The sequence below is a fragment of the Martes martes genome (genome assembly GCF_963455335.1).
Source record: "Martes martes genome assembly, chromosome: 4".
Classification (NCBI taxonomy): Eukaryota; Metazoa; Chordata; class Mammalia; order Carnivora; family Mustelidae; genus Martes; species Martes martes.
In genome coordinates this window covers 65,361,870-65,386,829 of record NC_137891.1, presented here as the reverse complement: position 1 = coordinate 65,386,829, position 24,960 = coordinate 65,361,870, and the positions used below count along the sequence as shown (strand labels likewise).

The following is a 24,960-nucleotide window of genomic DNA, read 5'->3' as shown; positions in this document are numbered from 1 at the left end:
GGAAAATGGTAGGAGGGGATGGGCCAACTGTAGGGGCCTGGTTATCCAGAGGGAGCCATTTGGTTGTAAACTTAGATTGACCCCGCCCCTCCCAGAGGAACTTACTTGCAAACCTTGGATATAGGGGTGGGCCAGGCCGGATGGAGACATCCAAACAGTGGGGTGTGCATATATTTACTATGGTAAATTGAAATTCAATTGGTCAACCGTACTGCCGACCTAGCATGACTGTGCAGTTTTCCCTGTGTTTTGCAATCTCATTGGCCACCTGTGTGTGGGCCGGGCTCAACCCCACTTCTATAAAAGTTAGTCTGTGAGGTTGGGAAGCGGTAGTCATCAGGAGCGTTGTGGTCTTTGGGAGCGTCGTGAGCCGCATTGCTGGGGAGTGGCCTTCGCTGCATAGCAGCGTCATCAGGGTCGGTGTCCTGGTCGTCGTCGCCTCTTTGTAAGAGATGGCCCCAACTGGTCGGTTTGATTTTCAATGCTTGGCATGAAATAAAGCTTTGCTTGACCTTTGCCTTGCATCAGTCTCATTCCTTTGATCATGGACCCTAATATTGGGGGTTCGTCTGGGATCAAACCACGAGAACTGAGCCAGCATCGGAATTTCTGGGAAAAGCCTTTGGAGGTAAGATATTGGGATCTTGTCTGTCTGTCTGGTTGTGGAGCTCCAGGGTATAGCCCACCAGGGAGAAGCTGGACGCGGCCATGCTCCCCAGGGCTGGAGTGGATGCAGGGATGCCCCAACCCCCTGCTGGTAGATCGATGGGGGGTTAGAGTCCCCCTAGATGGTCAGGGGGTTCAAGTCCCCCTGGGCAGTCAGGAGATAAAGAAAAGCCCCCACCAGTGGCAGGTTCTGGGTAAGGACTGCTGGGTCTGCGGTTGTCTTTGTGTTGTCTTTTTGTTGTATGTTTTGCTGTTTGTTGTGTTTGAAGAAATGGGGCAAGCAGAGAGTAAGGGGGGACTCTGACTTTCGTCTCTCCGTTCCTCATAATAGATGTGGGGCTTCTTCCTCACTCATTTTGTGTGTTAAGGGCTATAACTGGAGTCAACTGGGGTTGGTCTGACTTGAGAGAGTGACTTTAGGGAATATTCCCAAGCAGCTGCCAAAACTCCCTTCGTTTTGGGGAGTTCCTTGCCTTCTCTGGCCCAATGTGGACTGCCTAGCCCCTCCCCCTTGCTGGCGGGAAAGCATGGCATCTGAAGTGGAATGGGCTCAGGTGGAATGTGAGGTCTGTTGGTGGAGGGATGGCTGAACTGATAGTTGATTGTCTGTCTCAGGGTTTTAATGGGTAATTGTTAAAGTGGCTTTTGGAGTCTTTGGTAACCTGAAGCTTTGAAGTTTTGCTTGGATGACAAATGGGATAAAATGCTAGAGCGCTGGTTGCTGGAACTAGGTTTGTGCTTTTGAAATCTGTTGGTAAACATGTTTTGTGCTTAACTGCTGTTGCAACAGTTCACAATTAGTTAATGTTTCTAAGAAAATGTAAACGGTTTTCTCTTTGCCCGCCCAGAATTGTAAATGAGATCTCTTTGACTCACAGGGCTTTTCCTTGATGTGCTGAATTACTCAGGAAGTACTGCTAAATCAATGATGGACCTTGGGTTACATTTGGGTAAATGCTATAACTACTCCAGAGGTTCTATGCATTTCCTAAAGTTTCAATGTTTTGATAAGGGTCATCACTTGATACAGTCCCAGATATAAGGAGGAAACTTCAGAAAATTGAAGGATTTGAAGTGAAGAATGTGAGTTAGTGGGAATAGCAGAAAGGGTGTTTAACAACAGGGATGCACAGGAGAATGAAAAACAGACAAAAAAACTGGTTAACGTTTTGGCATTATATGAGGCAAGTAGGGGATAATAAATGGAAGGAAAAGCCTAAGCACAGAGAAGGCAGGCGGGAAGACTTAGATTCGGATCAGTGCGCTTACTGAGAGAAAAGGACATTGGGCCAGGGAGTGCCCCAAAAGGAAGAAAGCAATGCTGGCCACCAGAGTAAAAATTAAAGTGGGGGGGATATCAATTGATTTTTTGGTGGACATGGGAGCCCAATTTTCTTCATTACTTATCTCAAAGATGCATTTTTCTGCATATCTTTAGTAAGGGAGTCTCAGCCCCTCTTCGCTTTTGAGTGGTCCAACCCACAGGAAGGATTCCAAGGCCAGCTCACCTGGACAAGACTTCCCCAAGGGTTCACGCACTATCTTTGAAGCGGCTCTACATGAGGATTTGCATGAGTACAGAACCTCCAACCCGGGAGTCACTCTGTTACAGTATGTTGATTACTTGCTAATAGCCGCTGAGGACTATGAGTCATATTTGAGAGGGATGAGAGCTCTCTTACAGACTCTGCAGGAAAAGGGTGTCAGGTGTCAGCAAAGAAAGCATAGCTCTGTCAGAGCCATGCCACTTATCTAGGCTTTGATCTCCACGAGGGAGTGCGTTTACTGTCTGAGTCCAGGAAACAGGTGATCACCCGATAACCCCACCCCACCACGTCCCAACAAGTGAGGGAGTTTCTTGGGATGGTGGGCTACTGTAGGCTATGGATACCGCAGTTCGCAGAGATTGCCTGACTTCTCTACGAACTGGCAAAAGGTGGGGCTCACTATGGTAGAGTCGACAGCTGAGGCAGAAGGATAATTTTGGGAATTACAAAGAGCCTTACTGAGTGCCCCAGCATTGGCCATCCCAGATGTTACCAAGCCCTTTCACTTGTATGTGAATGAAAAAGCAGGGGTGGCCAAAGAATTTTTGACTCAGAGTCTGGGGCCTTGGCAAAGGCCAGTAGCCTATCTTAGCAAGAAACTAGATCCAGTAGTGGCTGGGTTCCCCTCTTGCCTCTGCATAATTGCTGCCATGGACCTCCTGGTCAAAGATACAAGTAAATTGACTTTGGGTCAAAATATCATCTTGACCACCACCCATGCTATTGAGGGCCTTCTCCGGACTCCACCAGACCGATGGTTGACGAACGCCCAAGTGACGGGGTATCAGGCCCTCCTCTTCAACGAACCAAGAGTGACCTTCCAGCACCTGGTGGTGCTAAATCCAGCCACGCTGCTGCCAGAGGAGCTGGCTGACCATCCACACGACCTCAGGGAGGTCCTGACCCAAATCACAAGAGTAAGGCTGGACCTCAGAGACATTCTCCTCCTGGGTGTGGAGATGACTCTGTTCACAGATGGGAGTAGCTACATGGTCGATGGAAAGAGGTATGTGGAGGTTGCGGTGGTTTTCCCTGAGCAGGAACTCTGGATGGCAGCCCTGCCACACGGAACCTCGGTGCCAAAAGCAGAGCTGATTGCACTCACCAAGGCACTGCAGATGGCCAAAGGTAAAACCGCCAACATCTATATGGACAGGAGGTACACCTTTGCTACTCTCCATATACATGGAGCTATTTATAAAGAAAGGGACTTATTAACTGCAGAAGGAAAAGGAATTAAAAACAGAGGAAAAATATTGGCTCTCCTCCAGGCTATTTGGGACCCAAAAGAGGTGGCTGTTATGCATTGCCTGGGACACAAAAAGGGGACTGATCTGATTTCAAAAGGAAACCAATTAGCAGATCAAGCTGCAAAGTAAGCAGCCCGAGAAACAGTGCAAGAACTGGTTACACTCCCGGCTCCAGCTCTACCAGAAGAATCAAACTATTCAGAGGAAGATTTAAAGTATTTACAAAAGTGGGCTAAATTGGACTATGAAGGGGACTGGGCTAAGACTAAAGCAGAAAAAATAATTCTTCTTCGAAGACTAGGTAAGAAGTTAGTAGACCAGATACATCAAGGTACTCATTTGGGGACACGCAAAATCAAGGAACTTATAAGCAAGCAGTTCCAGGTTTCTAAATTAGGGCGTATGGTTCAGGATGTAGTTGACAGATGTGCTCAATGCCAGGCAGTTAATGTGGGAGGAACTAGAATGGGAAGAGGGAAAGGAGAAAGAGGTAAGAAACCAGGAATTTATTGGGAAATAGATTTTACAGAGATGAAACCCAGAAAATATGGGCACAAGTATATGTTAGTTTTGTAGATACCTTTTCAGGCTGGGTAGAGGCTTTTTCTGCCAAACATAAGATGGAGACAAAGATGGAACCACATCCTTACCAACCCGGGGACTTGGTTTGGATACATCACTATCCAGGGGGCAATTTGGAGCCTCGCTGGAAGGGACCTTTTACTGTCATCCTGACCACCCCCACGGCAATAAAAGTAGAAGGCATCAGGGCCTGGATCACACAGGTCACATCAAATGAGGTGAGGATGAGGACGCCCCCCCAGATATGGAAGCCACAGTCGATGGACCCCGCTGACCGTGGTCTAAAGCTAATACTCAAAAGACCATGAGTTTATTGTTGCTCCTATTGTTATCTGTTTATGTAAAGTATAGGTGGGAAATTAGACAAATGGAATTAGAAAAAATAGAAAAGGTTATACAAAGCAGTGAATGGCTAACTCATCAGCTGACCGTGTACTACTTTTACTTTTTGGCCCCTGCATTATAAACGCCCTAATGTCATTTGTACAAAAGAAAATTAGAGCGATAAAAATGTTTGTCTTACATGCTCAATATAACCCCTTACAACAGGAGAACATAGAACTGGCTGAAAAGTCAAGGATTTGACTAATTTCCAAAGAAAAGAGGGGAATGTAGGGGTTTGGTTAGCCAGAGGGAGCCATTTGGTTGTAAACTTAGATTGACCCCACCCCTCCCAGAGGAACTTACTTGCAAACCTTGGATATAGGGGTGGGCCAGGCCAGATGGAGACATCCTATCAGTGGGGCGCACATATATTTACTATGGTAAATTGAAATTCAATTGAACAACCTTATTGCCAACCTAGCATGACTGTGCAGTTTTCCCTGTGTATTGCAATCTCATTGGCCACCTGCGTGTGGGCCGGGCTCAACCCCACCTCTATAAAAGTTAGTCTGTGAGGTTGGGAAGCAGTGGTAGTCGGGAGTGTAGTGGGCAGTGTTGTGGGGGAGCGGCCGCTGTCGGGTAGGGGAGTCATCAACATTTGATAATGTAGAATGTTACTTTCTAAGTGTTTGGATATTTGTTATCTTTCTCCTTTTGATATCTAGTTTGATTTTTAATTTTTTTCTTAATTTTTAAAATTTTAACTCCAATAAATTGATATATAGTGTTGTATTGGTTTCAGGTCTACAATAGAGTGATTCACCTCCCCTACCCCAACTACTGTCAGCTCCTGTTGCCAGGCACTGATTTGCGTTGGAGACTCAGGTGCACCTCCCCCACCCCTAGGACCTTGAGCTCCTGTTGCCAGGCACTGGTTTGCGTTGGAGACGGAACCCTCGTAGGGGTTCCAAGCAGTTCCTAGTGGCCCAGAAGACACTGGTGATCGGAGACAAAGCCACAAGGCTCTTTGGAGCCAGCTGGTGGCCATCCAAATGTCTCCCCACACAGTTCTGGAGCCGCTGTGGGCTGTCCTGGAGCAGCTGTGGGCTCCTGGCTTGGTGATATATGAATGTTTGCCCCATGTGCCACGAGTCTCTCTGGGTTCGCTGGGAGATCCTGGTGTGCACTGCAGTGGTGTTGTTCATAGTAAAGAGTGGACTCTGCTTAAGAAGAAGAAAGGGGCATTATGCCCAGAATGAAGTATCTGGAAAAGGCATGGAGAAGACCGAACCAGAGGCACAAGCCTGTGGAGCCATCGCATCATCTGAGCTGAAGGCCAGTCCTCTCCCATTACAGATTCTTGCTCTGGCTGCCCTGAATCAAGATGCCGGGTATTTTTCAGTGGGAAACACTATGCAACTGCTGAAGGGAGTTCAGGAAAGGCTGTTGAAGAGCCCTCACCAGCTGACTGATGAAAATCCCATCTCTGGAGCATCCCAGGAAGATGGAGAGCCCCCTGCGAGGAAAATATCAGAAAGCTTAAAGGACAGCCCAGATCTGCAGGGAAGTGCAGACCCGCTGGTTCAGGACATTGGCAGCTGTGGACAGAGCGTGCAGGAAGAGGCAGGGGAGGCAGGCAGGCCAGAGCTTCCTGATGGAGGAGTGCAGCGGCAGGCCACCGGTGAGGGCCAGAGCCAACACCACACCCTAAGCCAGATCATACTGAAGGCGATGCATCTGCTAGAGCTGCTTAGAGATCATCTGGAAGGTGGGGGCTCGAGGAGGCAGGTGGAGACTGGCTCCTCCTCCACGGACCCTGTGCCCTCAGGCGGGAGCCCCGTGAAAAAAGGAAAGCTGTCCAGGGCACTGAAGAAGCACATCAGAGGAATTAAGAGCTCACAAGAAACAAAACAATCCACCAAGCTGAGCTAGTATCTTGTCACCTTCAAAACACCCTCCTGGAAAGTGAGATTCAGAAGTTGCGCCTGAAGCTCGAGGCAGAGCCAAAGCTGTGCGAAGAGCACATCCACCAGCTGGAGAGGAAGATGACGGAGGAGAAGGCACGCTGCCTGCAAGTGAAGAATGAACTTGCCAAGGTGCGCAGGAAGGTGTTTGCTGCCCACTGGAGCTTAGGCCTCTACAAGAAGATGGCCCAAGACCTGCACCTAGAAGGGCAGAAAATCTCCTCCTTGCAAGACCGGGAGCGCCTCCTGGTGGAGAACAGAAGTGAAGAGAGCCAGAAGGCTGTTCTGTGGGCAGAGAGCTAGTTCCAAAGGCTCAAGGAAGAAAACCATTGTCTCAGGCAGAAGCTGGCCAACTCTGGGCCCAAGGTCCAGCCTGTCTCCGGGGGGCCTCCTGCTCCTGCTCCTGCTGTTCTGGGCACAGCCTACAAATACCCTCAAGGGCCAAAGGCTCCCCTGAAACCCCCGAAGCCCAAGAAGGGAGCAAGGGTGCACTGGCCAGACTCCCAAGTTCTTGGGTCCCCTGCAGGTCTGATTCCCTTTCCCAGCAGCCACCAACACTCACAACCAGAGCACAAAAGCTCCTGTGCTTCCCCTTTAAGCCATACCCATTGCTCCTTTGCCTTGAGATCCACCCCATTAGTTAACTGATGCTACATAGTTCTTATTGAAGTTCCCTATAGCAGTAGGAGTGTGACAGAGTATTTTTCAATGTTAACCATAAAAAAAAAAAATCAAATTGCTAATACTACTGCTACTGAGAATTGATTTTATTAAGGGATTATAAGCAAAGCAATTAAGGGTTTTAAGTGTATTTTATTTATCACTTAATTGTCCCAGTAACCCAGTGTGTCATTTATTACTGAGGTTCAGAGAGGGTAAACGACTTGCCCCAAGATCACACAGCTAGTGAATTTCAGAGCTCCCATTCCAAACCAGGGTTGTCTAATTATTAACTGCTGTACAAGTAGATACTACTACTACTACTACTAATACTACTACTACTTCTTCTTCTTCTTCTTGTTCTTTTTTTGAGAGAGAGAAAGGGAGAAGGCACACACACATGCAAGCAGGGGAAGGGCAGAAAGAGGGAGATTCCTAGACAGGCTTCCCACTCAAGTGCAGAACCGGACATTGGGTTGGATTTCACAGATCATGTGATCACAACCTGAACCAAAATCAAGAGTCAGACGCTGAACTGACCGAGCCACACAGGCACCCTTGTGCAAGGAGCTTCTGAGCAAGCTGCTGTAAGGATCCCAGCAGGGCTTGATAAAATTTTCTCCTAGTTCACGATCTAGTAAGGATGCAAAGATTATAGTGATGGCTAGCTGAGGTAAAGTCCCATCAGAGTATGGAGGGAAGCCTTTAAGGGTCTCCAAGGATTCCCATCTTTGGTACACATAGTTTTGTGTTACATACTCTACCTCTTGAATATAGTCAGGAACTCCTGACTCACTTCTAAAGGACAGAATACAGCAAAAGTGAGAGGATGTCACTTCTGAGGTTAGTTTACAAAGAAACTGGTCTCCTCTTGGGCTTGCTCTCCCTCCCTCCCTCCCTCCTCTGTTCTGAGGGAAGCTGGCTGCTTGTTGTGGGCTGTATTATGGAGAGGCCCATGTGGCAAGGAATGAATATTTCCTGCTTACAGCAATGGAGGACCTCTGGCTGCTAACAGCCACGTGAGTGAGCTCAAAAGCAGAGTTTCCCCCAACAAGCCTGGGAGATGACTGAAGATCCAGATGACATCTTGACGGCAGCCTTGGGAGAGATCCTGAGCCACAGGTACCTGGCTAGTTGCACCTGGATGGCTGGCCCACAGAAACCATATCAGGTTATAAATGCTGTTTTAGGCCCTTTGGTTTGGGAAAAACATTCAAGAAGAACAGAAGTGTGAATCCAAATGTTTGGCTTCTGACCCACCCCCCTCTCCTGAGGTTGAAATTCCAGGGAAATCAAGAGATGGTAGAAACTACTGAGAGCTTAGGGTAAACAATGTCAGAAAGAGGACCTCTATTCTGTTCGCCATGTATCTCTCTGAGAGGACATCACCTCGCTTGATCCTCCCATGCCAATATGTGGCCAATGCAGGAGGAGACAACTGGCAGTGTGGTCCATGTCGGCTGAGAGCACTCGACCCAGCCCCGTGGAGTCTCCTAGAAGGCAGAGCAAGAGCCCAGAATCTGTTCCCTGGGGCCCCTAGAGAAGGCACAGCAATTAGATGAGTTGAAAGCCTGGGATGTGGTCATTGGACTTCTGGGTTAGAGGGGAGATGGCCTGTGGAAGAGACACTGCCTGGAACCCCTCTTGGACCAGATGCCTCCTGTCTGCTTTGGGAGACTGAGGATTAATAAGAGAATGAATTAGTGTAGAAGAGATGGTGTTCTAATGCTTGGCAGGTTTAAAGTTATTGAAATCGTTGACATTCCTTTTGTCCTTGTTCACAGTACCACCATTAATAGGATGGGGCCTTCAAAGAAGCAAGATAAGAACATCTCTTACAAGCCTGGAAAGTGTCAATATCCAACCACTCCAGTCACTTCTACCCCCTTGGCAGCCCCACTGCTTCCACAAGTGCACAGATACAAGTGACCTCTAAGGTTTCTTTTCCCAATTGCTGGTTGCTGCCCTGACTCAGAGGTGAAATTTAAGTGGTTAAGTGGAGAATCTCGTGGACAGCCTGAAACAGTGAGAGTGAAAGGGGTGTGGAAAGAGTAGCAGAGACATGGAAATGGCCAGAGTCATGTGTGTGCTTGAAGATGGCCTGGTGAAAGAGGAATGAGGCCTTTCTCATCTTGGGTGAAACGGAGCCTAATCTTAATCGATGCTTCTTTTTCTTGCTCTAAAGGCAACAACCCTTGATTGACAGTCATTATATACGCCTCTTCCTTTTTGCATGTTTATGCTGTGTTATCCTCTTTCTTGGAAACTTAGCTTGGGTATAGGGTTGCCATATATGACTGTACATATTGTGCATTGTAAAAGTCCAGGTGGTACCATTTATTTCCTATGAGATGATTGGACAAGTCATCTCCCAGAAATCTTTCCACATCATTATCAGTGGATTCTCATTATTCCCGTTCATTAACTAATATTTGAAGATTGGTTAAATACCTGGTATTGTTGTAGGTTCTGAGGATTTAACAATGAACAGGATAGTCTCTGCCCTTGGCATTGGTACAGGAAGGGACAGAAAACCACATGAACCAGTAAAGTAAGTTTAGCTGTTGTAAAGAAGTTGCACATGTGAGGGTGAGGTAAAATATTTGGGACATACATTCCTACATCCTTTAACATAAGACCGCAGTTTATTAATGATAGATGTTCTATACTTATCCATTTTTCTTCCTTTTCTTTTTGAAACTTAAGAAAGCAGACAATATGTTGTATGTATAACAATAGATATTTAACACAAGGTAGTAGAGTTAATTTCTTTTTCTTAAAGATTTTATTTATTTTAGAGAAAGAGTGCTTGCATGAGCAGGAAGAGGGGCAGAGGGGAAGGACAGAGGGAGAGGGACAAGCAGACTCTATACAGAGCGCAGAGTCTGACACAGTGCTTGATTTCATGACCCTGAGATCAAACCTGAGGTGAAATCAAGAGTTTCATGCTCAACTGAGCATCACCCAGATGCTCCTAGAATTGATTTCTTATTAGATTTTGCATTTGTCTTCCCAGGATGAAATTTTATTTTAAGAGAATATGAATTCCTTAATGCACTGAGTGGGAATGATTTAAAAATTTTTATTATTACATCATATTTATAAAATTGAAGATATGTATGTGGGTATGGTAGTGGCAGGAGGCAGATTTTGCAAATTTAGTACATTTTTGACACTTATGAGGTATATTTTCCCAAGAGTAAGAGTGCTCTCAAAATCACAAACCTCAGCAGGGCACCTAATTTTCCCACAAAACACAGTGAAATAGAACTAAAATATTTAAAGATCTTTTGTTCTTAATGGTTCCCTATAAATATAGGACTAAAGAAATTTGTTGGGTTATTTTCTGGCTTTGAAACTTCATATCCTTAGACTTCTTCACTTCCATTACCAGTACTAGTGGTTGATTTTAAGAATCTTCAAAAAAAATACAAATAAGTTTAAAAATAACCATTGAAATCATTGCATTCTGGATGATGAATAGAAAATGTCAAAACATATTAAGATGTTGGTCCATGAGCTTGGCTCCATTGACCCATGCTTGGAATAGGGACCCACTTGATACACTAGCCTCAGAAGACTTATAATTTAAATGAAACCTCTGATAAGAAATCACAATGAATCTTCAACCATTAGAATTACAGAAAAACAGTAAAACTGAGAACGTAAAATCCATAGACGCAAAGGGGCTTTGGTATTATATTACAGATCTATAGCAGGAAAACAAAATGCAATTGTTTGCTCATCCCTTTATTGTTATAGCATATATGAGATCATTGTGATAAGTGGTACAGAATTTTCCAAGTTGGATATTGTATGAGAAACTGCTCTGGAGCACCATAAATTAGATGTTTAGCCTTTTACCATAAATCAGCTGCCTGGTTAGTTCCTAATTTGTCCACAAACTAATAAATGCTCTGAAACTCTGATCCTTTCTTTTAATGAGGGCTGGTAACTCCAACCTCTGAGGACAGAGGTGAGGATAAACTGAGCCAGAGTAATGAGGGATCTTCAGAACCATGAAAGCAACCCACCAAAATCAAGGTGTTATCATTCAATCAGGTATTGCTGGCTTTAAGTTCCTAGTTTTGCTTCTTGAGCAGAATAAAAACACATGGGAAGCAACAGTTAGTTGAAATGGACATTGTATAAGGGGTTAAACTTACTTCTTTTACAAACCACTGGCAAAAAGCAGGACCAATCCATTCTCTTGCATGAATACCACAGTCTATCCAGACAGCTCTTTTGTAAGTTCGTGACCTTCTGCCCAGCTGAAAACAAGAGCATTCATAGTAACCAACTTAGGCTTTTAAAGTCATTGATCAGCATAATTTAATAAGATTTCAGTGCAGTTCTTCACTATAGTTTGAGTCATTAGATAGCCCACAAAAAAGATACAGAAATTTCCTATCTATTTCTGAAGTCCAGGCCTGTTTATGCAGAAATAATACATTTATTGCCTTAATTACAAATCTAACAGGAAAATAGACAAAAAAGGGCAATCCCTTAAATAAGTTTGCTTCTCTTTCTAAAAGATGTTATTTATTTATTTATTTATTTATTTATTTATTTATAGCAAGAGCACATGTGTGAGCAGGAAGAGGGGCTGAAGGAGAGGGAGAGGGAGAGAGAGAGACTCCCAGGCAGATTCCACACTGAGTGCAGAGCCCGATTTAGGGCTTGATCTCATGACCCCAAGACCATGACCTAAGCTGAAATCAAGAGCTGGATGCTTAACTGGTTGAGCCACCCAGGTGCCCCAAGTTTGCTTCTCCTTCAATATCATATGTGATTGTTAAGTAAAAAGCTAAATTCCTCTTCCTCCTAACCCCCTCCTCCAAGAGAATCAGAATCACAAAGAGTATTTCTTAAAGCAATAATTATGTTTTTAAAAAATTTTTAAAGGATTTTATTTATTTGAGAAAGAGAGAGAGAGAGAGAGCAGGAGCAGGGGGAGGGGTAGAGAGAGAAGCAGACTCCCCAATGAGCACAACACAGGGCTTGATCCCAGGACCCCGGAATCATGACCGGAGCTGAAGGCAGACACTTAACTGACTGAACCACCAGGCACCCCAGCAATAATTAAGTTTTATTGCTATACAAAGTCAAATTTTATTACAACACAAAATGGGAAAGCAAAGCAAATTGATTTGTAAAATCAAGCGACAGAGTTTTCTTTATAATCTCATTATATCGGTATTACTTAAATGTGGTTTTTAACTCAATAACAAATAGGTAGCTATTAACATTATATTCATAGGGGACCTAGTTTTCATTCATTACTTCACTCAAGTAATACTTCAGGAAATCCTTTTTTGATACTGTGCTTGACACTGGAGATTCAAAGATGAAAAGACAAAGAGTTTATATGCTAATAGGGAGGGCAGACATGGGAACAATCAATCATTGTGATATGGACATGCATAAGTTGCTTAGGGAGCATGGGGTGTAATGTCTAATTTTCCCAGAGAATAAAATAAGGCTTTTCAGGGGAGGAACACTTGAGTAGTTGAGTAAGACTTGAAGCTTGCCCAGCAGACAAGTTGGAAGGGGGGATCTCAAGCTTGGAAGAGAATCTGGGCACATCCTCTTTGAAGAACTGTTTTTGGGGTATGAAGAAGAAACGACAGATGAAACGGGACACAGAGGCAGAGAACACATGAAATCCCTGGATCTTATGTAAAAGAGATAAGGCTTCATCGTGTATTTCATGGGAGAGGGGTATGTCTGTGAGATAGAGAGACAAAGGCACGGGTGGACACAAGGTCATGCTGACAGTAGTGACGGATTAGAGTATGAGAGGGGTGAGGACAGGAACTTGAAAGGAACTCCGTACTGAATGCTTTATTGCAATAGTCCATGTAGAAGAGATCCAGAGATAAGTTAGGGCAAGAGAAGGGAAGACAAGAGAAGGAACTGGAGCAGATCCAAAAGATATTTAGAAGAGAGAGTTGTCAGTTCTCAGTGGTAGATTTAAAGGAAGTGGTAAAAATAAAGAAGAAGAATTTAGGATGATGTTCATGCTTCTTGACTGCAGTCACAGAATGGTGCCATTCTGAGTCTGAGGTGCTTTCATGAAAATTGAGATGAGAAGGTCAAGTAGGTAATGACATACGAATGTAAAGCTCCAGAGAGTGGACCCCAACTAAATAGAAATTTCCGGAATGATTGTTGAAACCATGGGGGTGGATGTGTCCATCTAGAGAGGTTGATAGAGGGAGAGTATAGAGTCTGAGCAGAGAGTTCTGGGGTGATCAGAACCCATGGGAAGGGCATAGGGAGAGGTGCCAGTGAGTGAGACAGGAGGGTATGGTCAGAGACAAAGAAGGAGAACCAACTGGGAGTCATTGTTGGTCTCAGCAAGAGAAATTTTAGAAGAGCCATGGGGATGAAGGCCAATGAGTCAAGGTCTGATTGGGAGGTAAGGAAATAGAAACAGTGATATAAGGAAATCTTTTCAGACATTTGGCTGAGAAGAGATAGAGAGCTCTGGGTAAGTAGCTAGGAGAGAATGTAGGGTCAAAGACTGGGAAGGGCATATACTTTCTCATACATATACATTTATGTAGTTTTGCACTGGTTCACCTTAAGTAGCACCAGCTCACAATAATTTTGAATGCCATTATTTTTAAGTGCATCAACAACTCTATGTTAGAAATAGCATTCCCTGGAATACTCAAGGGCAAAAATTAATATGGCCCAAAAATCTAAGGGAAATTATCAGATGATATTAAATATGAGATGCTGCGAAAGACTGTTTCATTTTTTCCCATAAGTCAAGCTTGAAAAAGATGAATGTTCACTAAATAAATAAATGTTTTTATGCTTACTAAATAAAAAAATTATTTTTACCTTTAAAACATATAGAGACCTTCCTTCATATGATTTTCCAATAGAGAACATGTGAATGAGACCTGAATGAGTTTTATTTAGATGATGCATCCAATTTTGAATCTAAAACAAATAAATGAAAACCATGTCAGACTCTCCCAGTTATGGAGCTTTCAGAGAACAAAAGGTAACAAAAGGCAGCAATAAGTCTCAGGCTCAAAGAGCATACATGAGTATAAAACTGAACAAAAATCAGTTTTGTGTGTTTAATTTTCCTTAAGATACTTAAAATTATATTTTATTTTCTTTCTTTACAAATAGTAGCTTCATGTCCTTATATTGTTCCCTTTTTAATGCATACCTTCTACTACCATTTATCATTAGTATCTTGATGGCAGAGCTTTGTAGAGAATCAATCCATGTGTTCTGGGTTCTTTTTGAAAACAAAAATTATTTCCATTTCCCTCCCAAGTACTTAAGAGGAAAAGAAATCAGGTTCATGAAACTATGCAAACTACTTGAAAGGGTCTATTAAAGTCCCATATATTGTAATTTGCCACTGAAAAGAAGATGCTAAGAAAAAGGCATTGTCTTCTGCATTTAAAGGTTATTTAAGTCACACATCAGAGGGCATACTCTGAATAATTTCCCCAGTAACGGTGATACATTTGCGTTGATCCAGTCACACATACTTATCTGTCATCAGAAGAAGGTATATTTGAGATGGATGAATATGGCACTTAGAAATATGAATGACATTTCTGACTTAAAAGCTTTACAAGAAGTAAGGAAGTCACACAAAAGTGTCCCTTTAATCCATGGTGTGCAAGACAGTCTGTGCTGAAAAATTTAGATTTTGAGAAATACCCAAGCTTTCTTTTCTTTCTATTCTTATTTAGTCTAATGAGCATACACACACATATATGCATATATTTTATATATATATATATATATCTGTGTATATATGTATGTATCTGTATGTACATATCTATAGATATATTTAAAATATTTTTCTAGTGCATTTTATAACACTTCCATGTGCCATGCTAGCTAAAACCTTCCCATTGCTTCTAATTTCAAGCTTCTAAAACATATGTTGGAACATGAAATATATGAAAATAATTTTGAAAAAAAAGTCATTATCAAGATAACCAAATATTCTCCTTAGAATATATCAGGATCACATTATTATTATTTTTTTGGATCACATTAATTTTATGCCTGACATTCCTTTGTTCAATTCAGGGGAAGCTGGAAAATATATGTACTTCTTCATTTATTTATTCTGTCATCTACTACCTACTTGGAGGTTCCTATTTGCTTGCCAGTGGGCATATAGTGGTGAACAAGAAAGAAATGGCCTGCCCTCATTGAACTTGAAGCTTATGAGGAGAGAAAAGCATTAATCAAGTGGTCCTACAATTACATACATAAAAACTATGACAGATACCATATCCATGTGCCGTGGGTGCATGTAATATGCTGGGGTTGGAGGTGAGGAGTTCTAATTCCATCTTCGAGAGTAGAAACAGCCATCTTTTTGCTTGGGCTGAGATTCAAAGAGTAACTAGGTATTGTCTAGGTGACCAGTAAAGGATATAGTGGTAGGAATGAGGTTGTTAAAGAATAAATAATAGGAAGAATAAATAACAACATGTTTAAAGACCCTGAGATTCTGCAAATAAGGCTTGGCCTTTGGGAGGTCTCAACTTGTGCAGAAGCTATGTGGCAAGCATCAATGTTCACTCCTCCCCCATCCAAATCACTGCCCTCAAACTCTGACTAGATCTACCTTCCATGGCTTTTTAGTTAAGGTTTTCACGACTGCAATTATAGTAGCATTACCTCACTTTTCCACTGCCCTTCCCGTGTATTTTGGAGGGGTGGTTTGGGTAAAACATATGAAATCCAACTATCACTATTTCTTATAAAGGCTTAATAATGGAAGAGATGATGAACTGAGCTGGCTGGGCCATATAAGAACTTTATATATTCTTCATATGGCCCCTGCCTCTATCTTTATGCTTTTCTCCCAGCCATCAGACCTAAATGATAAAGATGTATTTATTAAAAAAAAAAAAACAACTCCTCTGATTACATACTTCTTCTAAGGAGTGATAAACTTCATAATTATATCCAGACAGATATCTTCGATTTCTCTGGGTTCGCAAACGGCTTGCCTTTTCCAGTGTGTTCTGAAGATCTTCTATGAGGACCCTGGATTTGAAATGATAGACATGATGCAAACTGAATGGAGATCACATAAAATTTGAAAAGAAAATTATGCATCTATGAAAAAGAGGATAGCAAATATTGACATCTCAAAAATATCAAATGTTGGGAAAATGTTCTCTTTTGGGAAATAGAAACTATTAAATTGGGTAAAGAACATAAAAGGTAAAATTATAGGTAGATGTTCTCAAATGATAATAATCACTACCACTGATTGGACAGCTACAAGAACTGAATGATGGGTATGAGCATTTATATTTATTGAGTACCTATTTAGATACCACACTACGTACTTCACGTACACGAGCTGATTTAAACACCCTATAATGTAGATTTTTTTTGTTACTTCCATTTTACAGACAGGGAAAAATGAGCCCCCAAAAGGTTAAGAACTTGCCAACATCACTCTGCTAGGCAGTACAGAGCCAGAATTTGAACTCGGAATGTGAACTCAGAGTCTTTAGACTCTGAGTCCAGTGTGACATTATAAACCCCAAAACAAGACAACACACCCACAAAAAGTTTTCAGAAGTTCAAAAAATGTTTGAATGTTTACAAAATTGAGCCATGGTATATTGTCATTGCATTATTTCCAAAGTGGACAGACCTTCTGAATACAAACAAGTGCAAATTGTTCCCACTCAAGGTAAGAGCAATTCCCCACATTTATTACCAGAAAGTTACGAAGCTCTGATGCTGATATATCTGTTTGTTTGGCAGCTCCTGATAGAACTACCATTGTTCCTGTTAGAAAGGCAATATTTTCCCAGGAGTTTCAGTACAAAAAGTTATGCCTCTTAATTGATTAGATTCTTTATCATTTATCATTATCAATGGATAAATGACATGACATATTACCAGTCACATCATGAAATGTCCATTCAGAGAATTGTTGAAATAATTCTAATGGAGAATTGCTCCTACAACGGATTTATCTTAATATTTTCTAGTCAAGTTTACTAGTGTTTTTACCAAAGTAGGAAAATTATTAAGTTTTTCAGTTTCAAGTTGTATGGGATCATTCTAGATGGATATTAACTTCTTTGATGAATAAACTCTTAAGCGTTTCAGTTTTCTTTTAAAATCTCCAAGTGCCCTAAATAGAACTAGTTTTTGGATTCCTTAGTATTTGCCTATCCATTTAGGCTAGTGATTCTTAAGCTGCATTGTTTTAAAGTTACCTGTGAGCTTTAAAAAAATATGCCACACTGGGCACCTGACTGGCTCAGTTGGAAGAGTGTGTGACTCTGGATCTCGGAGTTGTGACCTGGGGTACCACGTTGGGTGTGGAGATTACTTAAAAATAAAAAAAACTTAAAAAATATACCACACTGGGCCCTACATAGATAAGAATATTTATGAATAAGTATCAGTCCTTTTTGAAAGCTCACTAAAGTGATTTTAATATACCATGGGGATTTAGGCTAACAATCTGGAAACCACTAATTCAGGTTCATTAAATCTAGAAAATCACTGGTATCGGTCCTCTCAAGTTCCATATTAAATGCAAACGAAGAGAATAGTAGAATATGGCTGACCCTTGTTTCCTTTTTCCTCTCCTGAGTGTCTGTACTGGACATGGTCAACTGCCTACTCTCCTTATGGACTTCCTGTACTGCAGGGGCTGGGAAGCCGAAACCTACTTTTTCCTGACTCTCTTGCAGCCTTGATTCTGGGTACAGATTTGTAAACGCTGGTAAGATAGGAAGTTAAGAATGAGGCAGAGGCCATCTCCTGCTATTGCTGTGGCCATGTCAAGGCCACAGAGATGTGACTGTTGAGAGGCAGTCGGCATTGCTGGATTCAGCACTCCGGTGTCTAGTCACCAGGTTTATAGCGTGAGAGGCAGTTACGGTAACAACAGTGGTGGTTGGAGTAGTGTAGTCACAGCTTCTGGACCTTTGGACCATCCCATGAGGGAGAAGTAAATTCTATTTGATTGAAGCTACTGTGTTTGGGGATCTGTTATGGGTTGAATTGTGTCTCCATCTCCCCCAGTTCATACGTTGAAGTCCTAACCCCCAGCACCTCAGAATGTGACCTTATTTGGGACTAGGATTATTGCAGATGTAATTAAACTTTGGTCACCAGGATGCACTCTCATCCAATATGACTGATGTTTTTATAGAAAGAGGAAATTCAGTGTGGGAAGATGAGAGAGTTCTAGAGATGCATGTGCTGATGGTTGTGTAATGTGAATGTACTTAATGTCACTGAATTGTATATTTAAAATGGTTAAAATGGTACATTTTATGTTGCATATACTGGGGAAATCAGGACACAAAGACACACATAGAGGGAAGATATGAAGAGGCAAAGATGGCTGTCTACAAACCATGGAAAGAAGCCTGGGACAGATCCTTCCCTCAAGGCCCTCAGAAGGAACCAACTCTGCCCACACCTTGATCTCAGTCTTCTAGCCTCGAGAATCACGAGACAATAAATTTTTGCCTTTTAAACCAGCCAGTCTGTGATATTTGTTATGACAGTCCTAGAAAACTAATACAGTTCTCTGTTCAATAACTGGACAGTATCTTAATACAGGCCCTAAAAGACCAATCTGAAAATTAAAATAATTGTTGTATGACAGTTCTAGCCCCATTTTTCTTGTTAAGTAGTCAACACCACAGATTGATGAGAAGGAGCCCAAAATAGCATTTATAAATGTTGTATTTTCTAGGTCCTTTATGGCTATTATTCCTACCCTAGTTGCATATACTCCTAGGATAGTGACCAGAGCTATTGAGAAATTTTCAAATGATGTCAACACTCAGTATAAAACCCCTGCCCCAAAGCTTCTAGGGTGGGCCAGGGGGGCTCAAAACTTGAAATTCCACTGTCAATTTTTACAGGTATTTAATTTATAAAATGGTTGAATTTTTTACAACAGAATGAGTCATCTCATGTGTCATGTCATTGAAAGGGACTGATTACCCAGGGGTCAGATTCATGGGGTCATGTTATCTCTGCCTTGAAGATGACTACAGCTATATGTGTAGTTGTGCAGAGTTAATGATAATCTTTTGGAAATACCCTAGGCTACAATGATAAAAGTCAATTAAAAATGATCTCTACCTACTGTCCTGTGGAATTTAATCAACACTTATGTGTTATTATCTTGAGACCAACAAAATGAATAATTCTAAATGATTGTCCTCCATGAGAAGACAACTGATTTAAAACATTCATTTTTTTAGATTCCATTCTCTGTGACAAAAAGTGTGATATTTTATTCTATATAAGTTCCACATGACCTATATTTAATGGCAAGAAATAGAGACTTGTTAAAATAACTGGTATATTCCCTTCTACTGAATTATAATTAATGAAGCATGTGAGTTGTTGCTGAGCACCTATAGATATAATTACCAAGCTCCTTCCTTCCAGGCATTCAGAGAATCAAAGCATGCCTTCGAAGTTAGAGTGATGACTAAAATGTGTTCAATATGAACAACAGTTTTATGCACAGCTGTGACTCTACCCTGTTCTTGAAGCACGGTAAAATACCTTTCTGTAAAAAGCATATCAGTACTTTAATAAGGGTGTAATTATCTTTCTGGCAGGGAAGTATTTGTGTGGACGAGGTAGGAATGTCACTGCTACTTTGCACCTGTGGCTCAGCCTTCCAGAGACTAAGGCTTTTCCTATTGACTCACAGAGCCATGAGCCCATCCCAGGCCTTACCAGACATCATCAGTGATCTTCCTGCCAGTTTTAACAGTACAACAATTTGCTGAAAAGTTGGAGCAATTCAGGTTAGTCACTTAAGATCATGCCTCTCAGCCCTGAAATCCTAGGTTCCCAAATGAATGGTATGTCACTCCTTCCCATGTCATTAATTCACTCTACTGCCCTTCTCCCCCACATCCTGCATTGACTCTTCATCACTCCACCACTTCGTTTTATGTTGTGCCTGCTGGAAGCCTGCTTTCACTGTAAATAGACTTCCTACATTCTTACCTCTTCAGAGAACTCTCTCCTCTCGTATTCTTGCCCTGACAGAAACTGGACTCTCTCAAGGATAGATTCTTTTGTGGCTTTCTCTTCTGCCAATCCACCTATCATGGGACCAGAAGGGAAGGAGGTCAGCATCCTCCCAAACCAGCATTTCTCCTTCCCTATCAATCATACTTCTCGAAAAAGCTCTTTTGGCCTTTGGCATTGTGCCATTCCTTGTTTCTTTCCTCTAACTCCTTTGTAATCTCTGAAATTACTGTCCCAGGGGCACATTCTGTCTCTTTATCTCTAATCTTGCCAACACCCAAGGAAATTCAAAACTGCTGTATTGATTCTCTGGTGATTTAGTCCATTCATTCTCAGCCACATCAGTCTTGGTGATTTACACTCCACTTTAGCCAAATCTTCCATGACTATGCCCTGACTTTTGTCACCAGCCATAAATGTTCTATACCAGGACTCTTAATCTAAGCCTACATTTTGTCAAAATTTTCTTCCTTCCATTTCCTTGTTGCCCTCAGTTATGCTATATCTGCGTTCCATATAATGATCCTTATACCCTTCTTGATTCTTCCATTTGACTCCATCATTCCTCCTACACTCTTCTCCTTTCCTTTCCAGATTTGACACCATGGATGAATACTTGAGCTAGTTTCTCACTAGGAACTCAACTTCCTTGCCATCCTGATCTTTCCATGGTCCTAACCTAACAAAACCTCAACTCTGTATGAGCACTACCATCTCCCTTCTTGTCAACAACCAGTTATTAGTTCTTACCCCAGTTTTTCTCTTGGTAAATTTCTTCAGCCCCCGTTTCTTCCCTTTTGGTAGATAATTTTGCTTCCTCTTCCATACAGAAAATTTACCCATTAGTTATTATTTCTTTCAAGTTGTTGACTTTCCTCTTTATAATCCTAACTAGACTTACATTTACCTCTTCAATCTTACTGGATAAGGTATCCTTCCTAGTGCTCAAACCCATTCTTCCATTGGTGCATTCTGTCTTGTACCATCAACATCTCCTTCCCTAACTCGTTCCTCCGTTCAGCCTGCAGACATACCAAAATTGCTCCCTACCCCCTAAAATTCCAAATTTCAAGCGGTCATTGATGCTGCATCTCCTTATAGTCATTCCTTATTCTCTACCTCTCTCCTTATTTTCTAAAAGCAGTAATCTGCTCTGCTTCTCCATGTTCCCACCTCCTATTCACTTCTGTCTTTCTCTGTCTTCTGCTCCTGACAATTTAATCCCACATTCCACCACGAGAGTTACCAACACAATTTACATGGCCAAATCCAGAGGAAACTGGTCAGTCCTTTTCTTGCTGGATATTACGGCACACTTGGCACCACTAATGTTTCTCCCTCTGGAAAGTCTCTCGTTTCTTCTTTGACTCCTGTGCCTATCTTCTGTTTGCTTCATTCTTATTATGCAACTATTCCTTTAAAAAAAAATGCAAACAACCCAAACCAAATACCTCAAGATAACCTGATCTATTTTAATCTATCTACTCCATTGCCCAAGGCTAGAAGATTTGGGCTGTTCTTGATTTCTTCCTTCCCACATCCAGCCAAGTGCAGAGTCCAGGGGGTTTTGCCTATTAACTATTTTTTTTTTTTTAAATACTCTGCTGATCACACTACTCTGGTCCTGACTCAATGCCTCACAACCTCTTACTTGGACTATTATTGTAGTCCCCTGTTGCCCTTCCACCCCACTTATATCTGGCTCCCTTACTTCCATCATCCTAGTGTGCAGCATCACACACATACATCCTAGCCCTGTACACATCAGACTTCCCACAACCTTGTCTTCCCTCAATGTCTCCAGCATCTTTTGTTTCTATTCCTGGTTTGTACACTGATAACACTCAAACACTTCAGTTCCCTAAACAGGTAGCATACTGTTTCTTCCCTTTGCTTGCACTGTCCCCTCTGCCTGCAAGTCCAGAGGCTCATCCTGTGCTTAGGTGTCATTGCTCCTGCAGAAAGCTTTATCTCCCCCTGCATTCCTACCCAGTTTCTGGGCATTGTTAGGCTGCTCTCCTTTCGTCACACAGAGAAGATCTCTGTTTACACTGGCCACCTAGTGTTAAGAGTGAAATGATAGGCCAGTGTGTTTCTTCTCCCCTCCTTCATTACACTAGTAAGCCCATCAAAGGTGACGATAACTGTATTACATTTGTGTCTGTTTTTGCAGTGTGAAAAACAGTGCCTGAAACGCTGTTGTAGGCACTCAGCAAATAACCTGAATATACCTCTCATTCAGTTCAATTTAGTACTCATGAATTAAGCAAGTAAAAAAGAATGCTTACTTGTACTGGATGTTGGCTTCCTGTAAGAATGCTAACAGGGCTTGGGAACCATTTTGGGGAATATGGACATCAGTAACTGCTCCTTTTGATACATAGGAGATACTGCTGGGCTGCCATAGGTCCACCTGTAGTGCAGGAACCAACCTATAATTCATATTCCGTGCAGGTGGGGAAAGATCTATGTCACAAGGTGAAACATGTCATCTTGTTTACATTCAGAAATACAAACCCATTTTGGATTTAAACTCAATGCTTTTATCAACACGGTAAAACTCTTACTTGATTTTGATTTAGGTCTCCAAATTATATCATATCCATAATAGAATTTGATCATAATTGACAAGTAACGGTTTAAAGACCAATATACATTAAAGCTACAAGGTAAAAATTAGATAAAGCAGTTTTAAGTATGACTTTGATATGCTTAAAAATTATTACACAAATACTTGAATAAGAGAGAGAAAGATATAAATTACCTTTTATTTTACTATACAACAAACTGTGGTAGCTTGGCAACATTTGGACCTTGAAATGGAACACTCTCCAGGTATTTCCTCCTTCCCCAACGCATACCTTTTACCAGTCCCTACTCAAGCTTCACATGGTGATAGAAGCATCCCTTCCTCAGGTTGGACTTTTTAGCGAGGCTCGTCTCTCTGTCAGAGTTCTTAGAGCAACTCATGCTTCTTTCATTCTTAGTTTCATCTTATCAGAATGTAAGCTCCATTTGGTCACCACCCCATTCCAAATGCCCAGAAGAGTGCCTTGTGTACATGAGCAACTCACCGTTGCGTATGTGGAGACCCCATGTAATATTTACTCTATGTTCACACCATGTTCAGTGTTTTGCAGGAAAGCAAGAGCCAGCAGTGTGTTTGTCTTACTGCAGTGTTCCCAGTGCCTTGTCTGCTGCTTCACATCCGGTAGCTAGTGCTCTGCATTCTTTGAAGGAATTACTGAACTCAGCTGGGAGGGAAGAGGGCCCTATCCTCCCTTCTGGAGTAGCCTCAGGCTACAATTTTCGATTAGACCCAATTTGCCTTTACAGTCCTGTCTCTGTCTTCTCTGTGTTTGGGACTCTCCTCTTCCTGTATTTCCAGGCTTCATCTGTCACAGGGCCTTGATCTCTGATCTGATAAGATTTAGTCACTGGATCCTCACTTAGGTGTCAATGTCTGCATTCTGGTAGGGAACTCTAGAAGACCAAATATGCTTTGTGGCTCAAGGAATAACACCTCTGGTGGTATAATTTAATCTTGAACAGGGTAGAGAGGCATTTGTTTTGGGGACAAAGAGTCTACCTTTTTTTTTTTTTTTTAAGCAGCTGACTCCTCCTCAAAATTGCAAGGGCAAATCTGACTCAGCTCTCATACCAGTCCAACAATCATAGAAAAACAGAAGTGTGGGCTGGAAGGTATGCTGAGAGGTCATTTGATCCATCTGTCAGCGCTTGGACAAGGATACATGTAGGACTGAACAAACCTGTCCCCAGTAGATGTACCCAGACCACATCTTTTAAGTCTCCAAAAGAGGAGGGTTGACAACATCCTAACATAACTCATAGCCACATTTAAGAAGACCGCAGATCTTTCTCCCCATCCCTCACACTGCAGCACAGCTTCATTTTCTCTTGTTCCATTTTTCAGTAGGGGATGTCTGGTTTCTTGCCTCTGTTAGATAAAGTATATTGGTGTCTTTCACTTTTCTCTACACGTTAGGTTTTCTGATCCTTTAATCATCTTTGAGACCTGCCTCTAAACCCATTACAGAGACAGTTTTTTGATATTAAGTTTTGCTGCCATCCCTTAATGCCAGTGAAGATGAGGAAATAGTGCTGTATTTGAGGGTAGAGAGCCATAAGAACCTAAAATAATATGAATAGCCACTCTGGCAAATTCCTTTATGTGTCATTTTCTAGAGTGCATGCTAAAATAAGAATCCTTATCCTGCAGAAGAAAGTAGCTTCCCTGTAGGGAGTTCCGTGGAAGAGACATGCACCACAGCCTGACCAGGAGAGGGCTTCCTAGGAAACAGGCCATCACACTAAGCAGTTGGTCTATAGGAAACTAACAAAAGCAATTTGCAAAATCGGGAATTGTGTTCTGTTGTGATATTAGGAAAGGAAGTTAAAATGAATTATCAGCTTTTCTCTAGTAAAATTTTGGGGAAAGGATACTTGGATACATAACATGGGTATTTCAATCTGGGTGGCAGGCACATGCCCATATCGAGATACAGGGGACAGTAATACTCATGTGACATTTGTAAAGTACCCCAACTTTATAGGTATTTCTGATCCTTTCAATAATGCCTTCAGGTAGGAGTTAATGGTAGAGACATTTAAAGAACGATGGTGCCTGGGTGGTTCAGTGGCTTAAGCAGCTGCCTTCAGCTCAGGTCATGGTCCCAGAGTCCTAGGATCGAGTCCCGCGTTGGGCTTCCTGATGGGCAGGGAGCTTGCTTCTCCCTCTCCCACTCCCCCTTCTTGTGATCTCTCTCTCTCTCCCTCTCAAGCTCTCTCTTTGAGAGCTTGTTATTAAACAAATTATTTTAAATGATTTTTTACATTATTTTACATTATTTTAAATAAATATTTTATTAAACAAATAAATAAAATTAAAAAAAAAAAAGA

The 24,960-nt window shown here is 42.0% G+C and overlaps 1 protein-coding gene across 1 annotated transcript in view; it reads right to left on the bottom strand.

Moving 5' to 3' along the window:
• Positions 1-24,960, bottom strand: part of CPA6 (carboxypeptidase A6) — a gene marked incomplete at its 3' end in the record, with an annotated part of 347,693 nt that overhangs the window by 58,495 nt on the left and 264,238 nt on the right. The window contains exons 3-6 of the mRNA XM_080801136.1: positions 22,329-22,453; positions 15,927-16,041; positions 13,846-13,947; positions 11,160-11,264 (exon numbers count right to left, since the gene is read on the bottom strand). Coding sequence (XP_080657262.1) covers positions 11,160-11,264; positions 13,846-13,947; positions 15,927-16,041; positions 22,329-22,453 — 447 coding nt within the window. The remainder of the gene's footprint in view (positions 1-11,159; positions 11,265-13,845; positions 13,948-15,926; positions 16,042-22,328; positions 22,454-24,960) is intronic.